At 50.0% G+C, this 15,872-nt stretch overlaps 1 protein-coding gene across 12 annotated transcripts in view; it reads right to left on the reverse strand.

Annotated features, from left to right (window-relative positions):
* CTIF (cap binding complex dependent translation initiation factor) overlaps positions 1-15,872 on the reverse strand; it is a 287,368-nt gene that overhangs the window by 180,723 nt on the left and 90,773 nt on the right. For all 12 annotated transcript variants that reach the window (XM_081801266.1, XM_081801261.1, XM_081801263.1 and 9 more), the window contains one exon: positions 221-294. In XM_081801266.1, the coding sequence (XP_081657392.1) occupies positions 221-294 (74 nt within the window). The remainder of the gene's footprint in view (positions 1-220; positions 295-15,872) is intronic.

Consider the following 15,872-nt stretch of genomic DNA (forward strand, 5'->3'; position numbering starts at 1 on the left):
TTTCCTTCCTTCCATCTCCTTCTCTCTTTCTCTCTCTGACCTCCTTCCTCAGCAGTCTCATCCTTTCTACTTCACCCTCTCTTTGTTTCTCTCCACTTCTTGATCAGTGAACACTCACCATTTACTCAACCTCTAAAGACCCCACGGGGCTTCTATAAGGACAAGAAGCTGGCATTCCAGCCAGAGGCATATGGCACAGACAAGAGGAAGAGGAGCTTACCTGAAGGAATCAAAGGTGTTGGCAGCCCAGATATCCGTGCCCAGCATGTCCAGAGAGTTGTCTTTGCTGCCATTCTGGAAGAAACAGGGGATGAGAAGGGTGGCATTATTTGCTAGGTCAGGACACCGAGAAGAAGTGGGCAAAGGCCCATTCCCAGAGAGGGCTGCAGAGGTCTCCCCCCTTGGGTGGTCATTCTGGGCAGGCTGTGGGCTGGAGAGAGCCACTGGAGTGGGCATCCTGGCTGGTGCCCCCAGTAAGAGTCACAAGGACCCCTGGCATCCCCCCAGGCACAGGCCCCCCCCCTTCGATGGTATCTGACACCTGTGTGGTCAGTACAGAAATAGCCTGGGTCTCTGCTGCCCCCAGCTCATGGCTCTGTCCTCAAAGCTGCCACGCTATTGAGCTGCAGCCTGATAGCAGTGGCTTCTTCCCAGGCACAGAGGCTCTGCAAAGTCCGTGTGGAGGGGCTGGCTTCCTCTGGAGTTAAGCCCCCATTTCACAAAATCAGGCAGCACTGAGAAGCCCCCATTGACCAAGGCTACACCAGTGATTAACTTCTCTAAGTCAACCCGCTCCAGTCTTTGTCCCCCAGTATTTCCTACATGATACATCCCGTAGACAGAAAGCACTTTATTCCATCCGGTTTCTATAATATGGCTTCTCTGCCCTTTGGCTGACGATCTCCCCAAGTTGTCCAGCACGTGCCTTCACTCCTGATGTCATCCATCCCTCGTTACCCCTACAGGCCACTTTCATCATCACACTCTTTACAAACAACACTTGCACCTCCGGTACACCTGGGCGTGTGCATGCCTTATGACCCAGAAGTCACGCCCAGGTACAAACACAACTGAAACGTGCACAAATGTTCACTAACAGTATGAAGCACAGAGGTGCAGAGCAGGACTCTGCATAACACATCCACACTGGAAACCACCTAAATGCTTACCAGCAGTTGACCAGACACATAAACTGTGGTATAATTCACATACTGGAATTCTACCCAGCCGGGAGAATGAACAAATTAAAACAACATACAATAGCATAAGTAAATTCCCCCAAACACAAAGTAGAACAAAAGAACCCAGACACAAAAAAGTGCCAATTCTATGATTCGATTTATATAAAGTTCAAGAACAGGCAAACTAACCTGTGGAGACAGAATTCAGATAGTACCTGGAAGGGGACCCCAGAGGGGGTACGGGGTGGGGGCTGGTAATGTTCTGTTTCTTGATCTGGGTGCTGGTTACAAAAATGTGTTCAGCTTGTGAAAACCCACTGAACTGTATGCGCATGATATGTGCACTATTTTCCACGTATGTTAGGACCTCCTGGTTAGATTCTTGGTAGTATTCCCTGTCTTTATGACTGATCTCTCCCCAAACCTGCCATGTCTCAGGTCCTTTAGCTCCTACACTGGACAATCTTCTTTTGAGACCTATCCATAGGCCTAGGCCTGGCCAGACACTGAAGACACAGAAGTAGAAAAGTCACAGGCCCTACCTGCAAAGAATGGTGTATGATGACACATATGTAGTAAATAATTACAAGACAGTGTGATACGTACACTGATTCAAGGGGCCATAGTAGCACAGACAACTTTCCTGGGGACTTTCCGTGAGTAGAGGTTGCAAGTATTCAGGAGGGTCAGGCAAGCAGAGGGAAAAGCAGGGACAGGGTCATCCTGGCAAAGGGGACGGAGTGTGGAAAGGGCAGGACACAACAGGATGTTCTAGGTAACTTCAGGGCCTCTATGGAGCACAGCAGCCTGGGAAGTGTCCAGGAGCCCCAAGCCCTGGGTGAGCTGGTGGTCTCCAACTGTCTCCACTCTGTCCCGGCCAGGACTTCCTAGGAGCCCCACAAGTATTCCTCAGTGATTGTTGGGTTTGCATGGTGGCCCCCTCCAATGCATATGTTGAAGTTCTAACCCCCGGTACTCAGAATGTGACTCTATTTGGGAATAGGGTGGTTGCAGATGGAATTAGTTAAGATGAGGTCATACGTGTGGGCCCTAATGCAATATGACTGGTCTCATAAAAAGAGGAAATTTGGACACAGAGACAGACACGCACAGAGGGAGGATGCCATGGGGAAATCAGAGGCATGCTGCCACAAGCCAAGGATCTACTGGGAACTGGGAGAGAGACCTGGACCAGATCCTTCCTTGGTGCCTTCACAGAGATACATGGCTCTTCCAACATCCTGATTTCAGATTTCTGGACTCCAGAACTGTGGGATGACAATACCTTTCACTAGGTTGACCCAGTTTGGGGGTCAGAAGTGTGAAATCAAGCAGCTCTAGCAAAATAATATGGCGATCAACCATCCATCTCTCCACAAACTCCCTTTGTGAGGGTGGTCAGTTGTGTCCCTTTCTCCCGCAGTCAGCATTTGCCCCTGCCCCAACCCCATGACCTTCTCCTGTCCTCATAGTCACACCAAACACCTGAGGGCTAGGGTCTCCCAAATCCTACAAACAAAGCAGCCTGGGCAGACAAGCCCAGACCCAGGCCGGCTTGGGCTGGTCTCTGACTCCCAACATCCACCTCCCCAGGAGCCAGCCCCTGAAAAGCCCCATCTGCTATCTTCCTTGGTGGCCACTCCCCTGCAGACCACAGCCAACATCACCCCAGAGCCTGCTGAACAAAGCCCCAGTGGATAAGAAATGAACCTGAAGCAGGCTCAGTGACCCCAGCCCTGTGCTTCTCCCAGCAAACGGAGATACCAGCACCTTGACAGAGAAGGCCCACGATGTGGGGGTTTGGTTTTGTTTTTGATTCTCTTCATTTTCTTCACGTTGGTCAGAGCTGGTGAGCACACTCTCCTCCCTTACTGCATCATACTTAGCACGCCCGACTCACCAGCCCCTCACATGGAAACCAACCTAGCTTCCAGGGAGAGTGAGGAGTTTGCAGGTGCATTTCAGCCTTTAATCAATCTGAAGGAAAGGGAACACACTGGCCGGTGGAAAGGTTGAGTAGCGCAGCCTCCCAGCAGAGGGGCCCAAGCGCTCGGCCCCTCACAGACACCGGCAGGAGACAATGAGGGGGTGTAGGGAAAAGGGAGGGCCGTCAATGGGGGGGCTGAGGGAACAAAGGGGAGTGGTGTGTGACCTCAGACCTTATCAATAAAATGGGGACTGGCCCCTCCCAGTGGCACCACCAGCCAGAAGCCCTAGGTTCTAAGTGAAAACTTTCTCCTCCCCCCGTGCCCTGAGAGCTCCTTCTCCTCCCACTGCGCCACAATCCTCCTGTGAATCAACCACGTTTACTTAGGGCCGTAGGCCTCTCCATATGGTGCCAGATGGCAGCTCTGTGCACTGGGTGCTTCCTACCCACACCTGTCCCGTCCCACGTTCCCGCAATCTCTTTCATTACTGACAGGGTCTTACCAACTCAACCTGCTCCTCGCCTGCCCTTCTCCTTCAAAGCTTGGCTCCTCCAGGAAGCTCATCTCACCTCCCAAACTAGTCACCTTGCTCTGTCCTGAACTTACCACCCAAGCGGGTGACGTGTGGCAGCAGAGCCCACCTGTGGCAGTTCTCACTCCATCACTCCATCCAGCGATCCCTCCCCTGCACTAGATCAGAGACCCTGGCTGGCAGGCACCTCCCTGGTCCCCCAGGGCTCTTTGCTCACTGCCTGAGAAGTGTCTGCCGAACTGACTTCCACTTCAATGAACTTCCACTGTCTTCCTCAAGCTTGTGTTTTCCTCTTGCCACAGTGACCTTGCCTTGTGACCTCAGTGAAGTCTGGACTTGAGATTCTTTGTATTTAAGTAAAGCGGTCTCTGAGAGTGCAATGCTGTGTGCTACAGATGGGTTTCTTCTGGCACGCACGCTGATGCCAAGCCCTCTCCCACCAGGGGCAGACATCACTAATCAATCATGGCATGATTTACAGTCCTCGAATTAGCTGACTGCTAATATTCCAGATCACCCCCTCTCCCTCCCTTCTTGAGTTGCTTCATCATCCTCCCCATCCCAACTCCTGGTGCCTGGCTTGCTTCAAATGCAATTTTGAAATTGCACATGGCTAGAGAGACTCACAATCAACCCCCACAAGGAGACAGCCCCCAGGCCTCCTGAGATGTTAGCTGGTCCAGGCCTCAAATGCAATAATCCATGAGCATTTCACAATTTTTTAAGTAGGCTGCATGCCTAACATGGGGCTTTGAACTCACAACCCTGAGAGCAAGAGTCACACGCACTCTTGACCTAGCCAGCCCTCATGGGTAGTAGAGCATTTCAGATGCAAAGGTCAAAAAACAACAACAAAATCAAAGAAACAAATAAATTCTGCTTCCGAAGTACATGTCTGAGACCTCACCCAGAGTGAAGTTCACCATCCTTCAGAGTAGCACACGAAGTCTCTTTCCCTGATCCCCTATGCTTTAAATACCCAACTGACTCTGGCACTTACAAATTCAGCCTAAGGGGACCATTGCTTGTCATGGTTCCCTTATAAGAATGTTAAATATTGGGGTGACTGGGTGGCTCAGCTGGCTAAGCATCCGACTTGCGATTTTGGCTCAGGTCATGATGTCAGGGAGCCCCGTGTCAGGCTCCACACTCACCCGGAAGTCTGCTGGAGATTCTCTCTCTCCCTCTCCCTCTGCCCTTCCCCCGACTTGCGCTCTCTCTCTCTCAAATAAATAAATTAATTTAAAAAAAAAAAGTTAAATCTTCCAGGTAAGTTTTTTTCCCAAATTGTTTTCTTGCGGTAAAGTGCACACAACATAAAATTTACCATCCTAACCATTTCTAAGTATACGGTTCAGCGGCATTAAGTACGTTCACATGGTTGTGCAGCCCTCATCATCATCCTTCTCCAGCACTCACCCTGTAAAACTGGACCTCCAATCCCACTGGATGCTAGCTCCCCATTTCCCCTCCCCCTTCCCCAGCCCCCACCTTCCTACTTTCTGTCTCCATGATTTGCACCACTCTGATGCCTCACCCGAGTGGAATCATACAGGATTTGTCTTTTTGTGACTAGCTGACTTCACTTAGCATAATGTCCTCAAGGTCCATCCATGAGCCCAGCCTCACACCTGGAGCCAGACTTGTAAGCCCCTTGACTACAGCTACCTTCTCTTCTTGGGCCTCCACAGTGGCCAAGCTAGGCACACAGTAGGTTTGCCTCCGGTGCCTGCCAACCAATTAAATGGACTCCACCCTGCTGCTTTTGAGTCTGAACGATTGATTCACAGATTGGGAAGTCAAGATCAATTTACCAGCCTAGGATTCAAGGCCACTGAAGAGCGAGGCATGTGGGCAGCAGAGAGAATGACTATGATGAAGGGATGGGAAGGTCACAGCCAGGAAAAGAATAACGTGGACGGGACCCCGGACCTGTGTCACTCAGCAGCCCCGGAGGAGGTAATGGCCCTGGGCAAGAAGGGAGGCCCTCAGGCCGCTGAGCTGGAGGTGCCGAGGGCTGTGGGCCAGAGGTTCGGCCGGTCTTTGCTGAATGGGACAGAAGGTAGCCCCATTAACAGGTGAGAGGGCAAGTCTGGAGAAGCTCACAATGAAAGTCTGGGTCACAGGGGCTGACCTATTTATTGTCGCTCTACTTGACGCAATAACTGCAGCATATTAACAAGAATCTGGATGTTTCCTCAGAGCTTCTTGTAATGCAATGTGACAGGCATATAATCACTGCATGCAACCGTTTCTCAACAGGGGCTGGAGACACTGCCTGGCACTTGGAAGCAAAATCAATCTCCATCAAATCTCAGCCCAGAGAGGGAAGACCCTCACCTGCTGAGCCTTCCTTTGCTGTCCCTTGTCAATGCAGAGGTGGTGGCCTGGGCACTGCCCAGAGGGACCAGGCCTCACTTGGCAGAGTGACCGAGTGCCACAGTGAAACTGGACCACCAGGAGCCAAGAGCTTCACACGCCCATCCCCAGCGCCCCAGCCCTAGTGCTGGCAGCATCCAAGCTGACCGTGAGGCCACCTCGCCATGGGAGGTCAGATCCTGTCCAAGTCCTTGAAGTGTCTGGATATTCCCCCTTTCTTGAGTTCTGGACACCAATCCTCAAACCTTGCAACCCCCAATATACACACCACCTGTTCCACAAACCCTCTTATGATTGCAGAGAGGTTCATCCATGAGCCCAAGTAGGTTGTAAGTGACAAAGAGGCAGGATCTTGCAGACAGACAGACCCACAGACAGGCAGACGGCCATCTGATTTCTGGAACCTCACACCTGGAGCCACACCCACCTCACTCTCCAAACCACCCCGTGCTCACACTGAGGAGCCACGTGAGAAGCAAGGACAAGCAGAGGACAGAGCAGAGGGTGACCAGGACTTGGCTTGTTCCCAGGCGCCCCCTGCGCTCTCAAGCGTCGGCTTTCCTGGCACACAAGTAATGCGTGGTGTTAGCGTCAAGGGCTCTGAGGCCACACTGTGCTGCCCAAGATACGGGATTATATTCCTCTTTGGACCACTGTGCTCTTCCTGGACTCAGAGAAACAAATGTCCTCCCTGCCCCCAGTCTTTGTTTCTGACAGGAACCAGCTCAAGACCCCTCCTCTCTGCCCCTCTGCCGTGTCCTCGAAGCTTGTGCCCCAGGAACCCACAGCACGTCCAGCGCTTCCTAACTCTTCGGCTGCAGAGCTTCCCAGTGGTGTTCTAGAAACACTAATCCACTGGCTCTCAGATGTCAATATGCATCAGAATCATGTGGGGAGAGGGGCATTGCTAGGTTAAATTCAGTGCAGCTGGGGTGGTCCACGAAACACACTTTCAGAAACACTGGATGTTAGAAGGGTTTTGTGGGGGACACACAAAAAAAAGGTTCCTTCACCAAATGTTTGGGATACACTGGGTAAAAGATTGTTAAATAAATTACTTTATTGCAAAACTTCTCAGTGCCTTTATTGGCCTTGGATGGAGATTGACTCTTCAAGAGGTGGCAGTATAGTATGCAGTATTCCCCAAACTCCTTTGGCCAAAAACCCACCCCATCCTTCCTCTTTATTCCACAGAGCATTTTTTGGCGGTGGGGGGGGGGGGGGGGGGGGGGGGGCCCGGGCCAGGACCAGGGTTCCACGGAACCTACTTTGGGAAACAGTCTTCTAACCCTCTTCCCCAGTGATTCTGCATCCCCTCAATTGGGAACCCTGGCTTCACTTTTTTTGTTGCATCCCTCTGCCCACTCACCCCTCATCCTAGCCGCGGGACCCAGCTTTATTCATTAAATACTTTTTAGCAAGGATTCGGGTATCTGGGCATTGAGAGCCCCCCACAAAACTGCACTGGCTTCCTCAAGAACATCCTCCAATTTGCCATTGCTGTGGCTGCAGTTTTCCTCTGAGCCCCATCCCTGGCCCACCCGGGGGTCGGCTGGCCCCTGCCTCCCAGGTTGCTGCAAGGCCGAGGTTCTGAGAAGCCTCATCAGGAGCAACCATCCTTTTCAGTGGATGGTGTTTAGCACTTAAACGCTGCCGAATCCTTCACAACAGCCCCTTTCCCTGGCAATTAGGGGGTCTCATGCCAGCGTGAACCATGCTGCTCTCAGAACAGAGCACAAAGAGATAATGAGCACTTTACACCACGTGGAGAAGAAAAGGAAACAGCCTGCCTGCGGGCAGGGAGACTGGAGCCGTCTCTGAGGGCCCCGCAGGTGTGCACGGCTACCCCCAGCTCGGAGGTGGGGGGCTGGACTCCGGGCAATGACAAGAGCAAAGGCACTGAGGCAGCACTCGCCAAATGCCGGCCACCCTCTGAGCACTTCACACTGGTTACAACCTTAGGAAGCCCCATTTCACTGATGAGAAAACAGGCTCAGAACCTACCTGTGTTCAGAGAGCTAGTTCCTAGGATGGGAATGTAGACAGTGTGGCCCAGAGTTTACGCTCTTCACCGTGGCACCGTGCAGTGCCATCACCCAAATAAACCATGACCCCAGCGTGGATTGCTATAATGCAGTAAGGTATCCATCCCCCCCTGCCCAAGACAGCTGGGTTCTCCAAGTCTATCTCTGCCCACGTCTGGGAAGGTAGCGCGGGCGGAGGGAGTAAACCGCCTGCAGCGAAGTGAAGAGGGCATCTGGGGGTGTGAGCTGGGCTGGATAAAGATGGCAGGGGGCGGGGGCTCTGTGCCTGGGTGAATGAAACCAGGTGGGAGTAAATCACTGCACGCTAGAAAAACATGCTAAGTCAGGAGCAGTAGGAAAATAAACCCTCCTCTGTGCCGCCGTCTTCGCTGTATTAGTATACAACTGTGGAGGGGTTTTGCTCGTGCATGTGCATGTGTGTGGGTATATAGGTGTGGACAATTCCAGGCTACGAGGGTTTAGAGACTAAGCAGAACTTGACTGAATCGGACATCCAGCAGCAGGAGGACTGCCCCCATTCCTGGGAGGGTCACAGGTGAAGTTCCAGCTAGAGGAAGCTGGGGCATGTTGGTCTGGACTTCCCCAGTATGCCTGCTATTTGTCCACTGTGCCAGGGGCCACTGAGGCAGGGGTGGCCAACCTTTGGTCCTGGCCTCCCACAACTGAAAGTCCAGTAGGGGAGCAGCTGTGTATACACAGCCCGGTGCTGGACACCAGAAAGCAAAGGGCAGTAGAGCCCCTGCTCCTCAGAGGGCTCACTATCCCAGTCCATTTCCCTTCTCAGTGTAGAATGTTCTTCTACAGATTCTGCCCATCATGAGGGCCAACAGCAAGCCTGACCCTCATGTGGGTTGAGCTCTCACTTCAAGGACACAGGTTCCCAGCGTAGCTGACTGGGAGGGCCATCCCTTTAGACACAGACGAAACTTCTCTCCTTCCTCTCGAAAGACCCCACCCCAACTCCCCTGCCTCAGCCCCAATCTATCACCCACAGAAGTGGACTAGCACAGTGCTAGTCCTGAGGCTATCATCCCTGCCCTCGAAGGTCTCACCACCCCACCAGGAATTACAGAAACAAAGAGAACAATGGAAGATGGCACGTGGTCAAGCACCACATGACATGATACCTGCCAACCCTGTGGCTGGTTTTGGGGGAGAGAACAGAGGTGCTCCAAGACTCCAGGAAAACTTCCTTCGAGTAGCAACATGGTTTGGATTAAAAGTGGGGAAAGCAGGATTCCAGGCCTGCAAGCTGCATCCTGGAGGGCTCAGGAGAGTCACTCGGACCTGTGCTGTTCCCTCTGCATGATGAGTCTTTGGACTGGACCAGTGACTCCCAGTTGGGGTGGGTTGGGGTGGGGAGAGCAGGTGGACCATATCAGACACTGAGACCAAAGGCCCCTGAAGGCATCTCCCAGGCCCAAACAGGGGCTTCCTACAGGCCAGGTCTGAAGCTCCTCTTAGGCTCCAATTAAACCAGAATTTGAAAAACAGTCCTGTCCTAGTAATTCCGTGTGTGTGTGAGTGCGTGTGCATGTATGTGCATGTTTGTGTTCAGCACCAAGGACAGCATCCCACATGCTGGTGGGAGACAATGATAGATTCCACCCCCCCAATATTTTAATGCCCCTACAATAGAAGGATCTTTGGGGCAGGAGAATGGCAGAACAACCAGCACAGAGGGCCTCTTGGATGGCACCAGAGCTGAGTTCAGGAGCAGGAAAGGCCATTCCTTTCATTCTGGAACTTTCTTGTCTATCCATTCATTCTGTCCCTTCCTTCTCTACTAGACCCCACTGTCTTTGAATTAAAACCCAAAGGGAAATGTGGGAGATAATGACTGAAGCCTGTGACCAAGTATATTTCTTTGAATTCAATCCTTTCTGCCCACTCTCTTTGGCTAACTAAGTTTGTGCTTTCGGATTTAAATGGCCATGTTATTTGAAACTGTCCTGGACTGGGCCACACCACAGGCCCCTTCTGGCTGGCTTCCTATTCAGCATCTGCTGAAATAATGGGGGCCATTCACTTGTCCCCAGTTGTCCATGCTGCCCATGCCCCTCTGCAGAGAAAGGATCCCATCCTCCAAGGCTCCTCACTAAGCCTTCTTGAAGCTCCCCAGGCCCCAGGGATACTCCCTACTGCCAGCCCCAGACTCAGAACCATAGAAGGCGAGGGAGGAAAGGAATTGAGAGATCATTGGGTCCAAGGGGTGACCCGGGGCTTCTACAGAGGTGCTCCCAGAGCAATGAAGTAGATGAAGTGGGAGAGACAGCAGGTGGGCTCCTCCTTCCCCCGCCTCACCAAGCAGTTTTGCCCCTTTTGTTTTCCTTATGGGATTTCGCTGAAAGATTCTAAAGAAACAAAAGGTTCTGTTCTTTAAAAAAATTAACTTTTATTTTAGGTAATTGTAGATTCACATCTAGCTGTAAGAAATAACCCAGGGATCCCCTGTACCCTTCACTCAGTTTCCCCCATGGGGAAACTTGTAAAAGTATAGCTCAATAGTAAACCCAGGATATTGACATTGATACAGTCAAGATGCAGAACATTTCCATCAGCACAAGGCTCCCACCTGTTGCCCTTTTGTGCCCAAACCGTTTCATTCTGCCCCTCCCTTCCCTAATCCCTGGAACAGCTAACCTATTCCCCATTTCTATCATCTTGCCATTTCAAGAATGTTATATATATGGAATCAGAGTATGCAACTTTGGGGGATTGGCTTTTTTTACTCGGCATAATACCCAGGTTATGGCATGTGTCACTAGCTGATTCCTTTTTACTGCTGATTGCCACCGCTTGTTTTAACTGTTCACCTGTTGAAGGACAGCTGGGTTGTTTCCAGTTTGGGGCTATTATGAATAAAGCTGCTATAAACATTTGAGTACAGGTTTTTGTGTGAACATAAGTTTTCATTTCTCTGGGATAAACACCCGGGAGTAAAACTGCTGGATCGTATGGTATTTGCAGGTTCAGTTTTTCAAGAAACTGCCAAATTGTTTTCCAGAATGGCTGTACCACTTTACACTCCTACCAGCTATGTATGAGTGATCCAATTTCTCTGTATCATCACCAGCATTCCGTGTTGTCACTATTTTTTTTTAATTAGCTATTTTGATAGGTGTGAAATCTCTCATTGTGGCTTTAATTTGCATTTCCCCTACAGCTAATGATGTTGCACATCTTTTTGTGTGCTTATTTTCCATCTGAACATCCTTTCTCTTCAGGGAAAAATTTCTCTTCATATCTTTTGTCCATTTTCTAATTGCATTGTTTTACATGCTGAGTTTGGGGAGTTCTTTATATATTCTGGATACTAGTCCATTTGTCAGATACATGTTTTGCAAAATTTTCTCCCTCTCTGTAATTTGTCTCTTCATCCTCTGAACAGGGGTTTTCCCAGAGCAAAGTTTTTAATGTTGATAAAGTCTAATTTCTCATCTCAGTGTTGACATCTACTGATTGTCTTTTCTCCATTTAGTTTGAAATATTTCTGGTTCTTAGTAAGACAAATGATTTTTTTATTGCAATAAGGACACTTCCATGTTATGTTATGAGACCCTGAATTGTATTTAAGTCTTCTGTTTTAACTGGCTTTTTGTAATAACACTCTGGCAGGGAAAGGCGGGGGGCACAGCCTCAGTACTTCCAGTGGAGGCAGAAGTCCAGGGGTACACTTTTCACGGCTAGGAGGTGGGAATTCTAGGTGGGAGTTTTAGGATTCCACAGAGTCCCCAGTGACCCTGCCGTGGGGGGTGGCCTCATTACCACTGGGCAACAGTGGAAGTCCCAACTTTCTATTAAAATTTCCTCTGACACAACCCACCAGGGAGAGAAGGGGTGCCTCAAAACTGCTGAGTGGGGGTGGAAGTCCAGGCCCCCACACGGTCTCCAATAATACCATGGGGTGCTAAGGGTCCTACTTATGAGCTGGCAGGGATGAAAGTCTCAGCTTCCTGCCTGGCCTTTTCTGACAACCACCCCAGTAGGGGTGGGAGGGCTCATTACAACACTCTGAGAGTGGCAGTCTAGACTCCCAGTGGGTCTTTGCTGGTGTGGGTGAGGGTGGGGCCACACTTTGTTCTGTGCTACTTGGCTGGAGTAGAGCAGTTATTGTCTAAAACTTTTCTATCTTGATAGGTTGCCCTCTGCCTGGACCTTTGCTTAGAGAGACCAGACTTTTATTGGGACTTTAAAAATCTGTGTCCACTGCCATTTCCTGGTTACCTCCTTCTTTGGCCCCAAGTCTGGGATGTTTTTACTCCCAGGTGTTTTACTTTCCAGTTTTACTCCCGGGTGTTTATCCCAGAGAAATGAAAACTTATGTTCACACAAAAACCTGTACTCAAACCTGTAAAAAGGAAACCCAGGGAAGTCATGACTGTGTCCTTGCTTGGGTCCCCCAAACCCTAGCTGGTCTGCCTTCTTATCTCTACCTTTCAGAATCTTATGTTTGTTTTACACAGAATGTCCAGGATTTTAGTTGCCCTTAGCAGAAGGAATTTAAAAAAGAACATCTACTCCATCTTCCCAAAGCAGAAATCTAGGTCCATATTTTTAACAAAATATTTTGATGGCCTTAAGTCTAGATCATCTCGTGTTTCAGAGGGAAACGGGCTACTGCAAGATGATGTGTCTCACCATGATCGTAGAGTAAGTCAGAGGTACAGAGGCTAGAACTCATGTCTCCTTGCTCTCAGTCCAGTGCTGTTACCATGACAGCATGGCGCCTCCTCCCTTGTGCCTGCGCATCTGACCTCCTCTGCCCGCTGCAAGGTCCCCCGTAGACACCAGCCCCATTCCTGCCTGTATTCCCATGCTGCTCTGGACTGTTGCTTTCCCACTAGAGAAAGTCTTATTTCTCTAAGCAGACTCCAGGTTCTCTGAGGACAGAGTCCATGCCACATGGCTCATACTACTGACTGCAGGGGCTCAATGGGTGGCTGCTGGCTGTTTCCCTACAAGTCAACCGTCGCTACTGTTTTAAATGTTGTAGCCTGGTTCCTTCAGGTGAGCTGGAGCCAGAAGTTACCTTGAGGAAAAGGATAGGTGGTATCTTCTGGAAAATAGAAGCTCACATGCTGGCCGAACCAGAGTCTGCAGAATCAGATCATACCAACAGGACCGTGTTCAGTTTGGGGAGGCTTATTAGGAGGAACGATAGTCTGTAGGATGGGACAGGACCTAAGAACCATCAGGTCATGTCCCAGACATCTCAGCACTGCAGTGTAAGTGTCTGTCTTCTCCTCTCTAACCTCTATGTAAACAGAGACTGCGCCCATCACCTTCACCATGCTGCTTCCCTGCAAGCTGCCCTCCATGATGACGTGATGATTAGATCAATGTGTGAAAAAACCAATAAATAATCAGAGGAATGAACCAACTTAACCGTGACAAAGGGCAACAGCTGCAGGAATGAGGATATTTAGCTTAAAACACAGACTCGCCATGCTGGACTGCTGTGGGCGAGACTAAACAGCCGTGGACAAAGGAGGTAAAACTAAAACTATCAGCTGGAGCTTGGAGAAGGTGGTTTGGGGCTAAATCAGAGAAACACGTTCTAATCAATGGAGCTGCCTAACAATGTTCTGAGATGCCTTTTGAAGGAGTGAGCTCCCCATTACTGGAAATGTCCAGCATCTCAACAGCCATATGAGGGGGCTCCTGCACTGCCGGGTGGGGGGTTGGATCAGGTGACCTCTGAGCTCCTGGTCATCCTGAGAGCCCATGATGTTTTAGGGGCTCTGGATCTGATGTGGGAGGAAGAGGTCAGCCCCAGCTCCTGGGGAGCTTCTACTAGAGGCGGCGCATGTGAGAGTTATTCTAGCCAGTCACCAAATAGTTCTAGCTTCCTGAATTCCAGGCACATAGTAGGATTATACTTTGTAGGGTGCTTATGATTGGGTGGAGCCATTTGACCGGTTCTAGGCAACAAGCTAAGAGGGGAAGTAATGTGTATTATATCTGGGTTGGAGTGTTAACTTGCCAATGCAAGACCCTCCAGTGGTCCTTCTCCCTCTATCCTGGTGACTGCTGAGAATGGCAATTGCTCCATCAAGCTAGGTCCTGGATGGGTTGTTTACGGTTACCGAGATTCAAGGCTGTTTGTTGCTGCAGCATGACCTAGGCTATCCTGACTGATACAAGGGGACAGACTTTACCTGGATGGAACACCGGAGACAACAGAAGATATACAAGGTACACAAGCAGGGGTGGGGTTGGACAGCAGTTCCAGCATCTCAGCTGAGTGCACAGACAGCACCGCACCTACCACCCTCATTCCCACCACTCCTGTCACCCCAACCCAAACCACCCACTCCAGGTGTACGCTCTCCTGCTGCGCTAACATCCCAATATTGCACCCAACTTCAAGCCTTGTGAACACCGTTTCTTCTCTCTTCACCCTCTTCTCTCTTCCCTTCTGTCTGGTCAAGCGTCCTAACCATTCCTGAGAGCACAGATCAGGTCTCATATTCTACAAGGCATCTCTCTACCCACAGAGACGAAAAGGACCACTCTTTGGAATGACCACAGTATCTGTGGTCAGGAGATATCTTTGGGGGACTTAACTGGGTGCCTTGTATATCTTCCATGTTAAGTGGCCTCTACTCCACAAACAGGTAATGAGCCCAAAGGCTCCAGCTCATCTGTGTCTGCCAAGCTCACAGCAGATACTCAATAAATACTGACTAAATAGAAGTGCCATGAACATGATATTTCTTAAATATCCACAGATATTCTTAAATATCCTCGTAAAAATCTAGGTATTTCTACTAAGATATCATTTGTATTAATGAGTTTAACTGGCACTGAACCAAATACTATAATTACTGGAGGGCAACAAGATGACTGGCAGAAAACTCCTTTTACCCTTTCCTGTGGGTCAGAGGTAAGCCATGTATTTGAGGCTCACCTCTGCCTACCACCTGCCATCTCTTGGGTCTAAGTCAATGTTGGTGTCTAGAATGAACCCAGCTGCAGGTCAGCACAGGTATTAGGGAGGGTAAGGGAACAGTGGAGAAATCAGACAAATCCAGACTTGCTGCTATTTTTAGCAGTTATCTGGATCCAACTGGTCATTTCTGGAGACCCAGAAACAATGAAAGAGATTTCCAAAGAGGTTCAGAGAAATCTATCATTTTGCAGAAGAGGCACTGGAATGTGTGCCACACCTGGATCAACATCTGGTTCTCTGGACCCTTGGCACAAGACTCTTTTCACTCCTTCCTGAGGCTTCATTTGTTAGTGGACATCATGATGGCACAGGGGAATGCCCTTCTCTCATCATTTCAGGTAATGTGGGATCCCAGGCCATTGGCCAGGACTCAAAGACATCACTTCTAACACACCCCCAACTTTCCCAGGGCTCTGCATGAAACTGCCCGATAAGGAAGTGTGCCCATCAGGCTCCCAGTGAAGATTTCATCGCCTTGCTCAACAGCCAACGCTGCAGGCCAACAAGTTCTTCAGTCAGGGAGGACTAATCAGGACTAATCAGACGCTCTGCTGTTGTTGTGCACATTAATTTTCTTCCCGTGGCACTTCTGTGCAGACAGAGAAGAGCTGCTAGCTCCTGACCTCATACAACCTTCCATATGCCTTTGGCTTTCTTCCCTGAATGCTAAATCCCATGCTGGCACCTTGAGACATTTTCTAAATGCACCGGGTTGCACTCTTTCCTATCAGCTACTTTCCTGTAAATCATCTCCACAATGATTCCCTTACTACAGTGAAAAGCTGGAAACGACTACAACTTCCTAAGTGACTAGGTGATGGATGAGCTCTCTTGGAAAGAGGCTGCCAGGAC

Source organism: Leptonychotes weddellii, chromosome 13, assembly GCF_054177405.1.
Source record: "Leptonychotes weddellii isolate Sample4059 chromosome 13, ASM5417740v2, whole genome shotgun sequence".
NCBI lineage: Eukaryota > Metazoa > Chordata > Mammalia > Carnivora > Phocidae > Leptonychotes > Leptonychotes weddellii.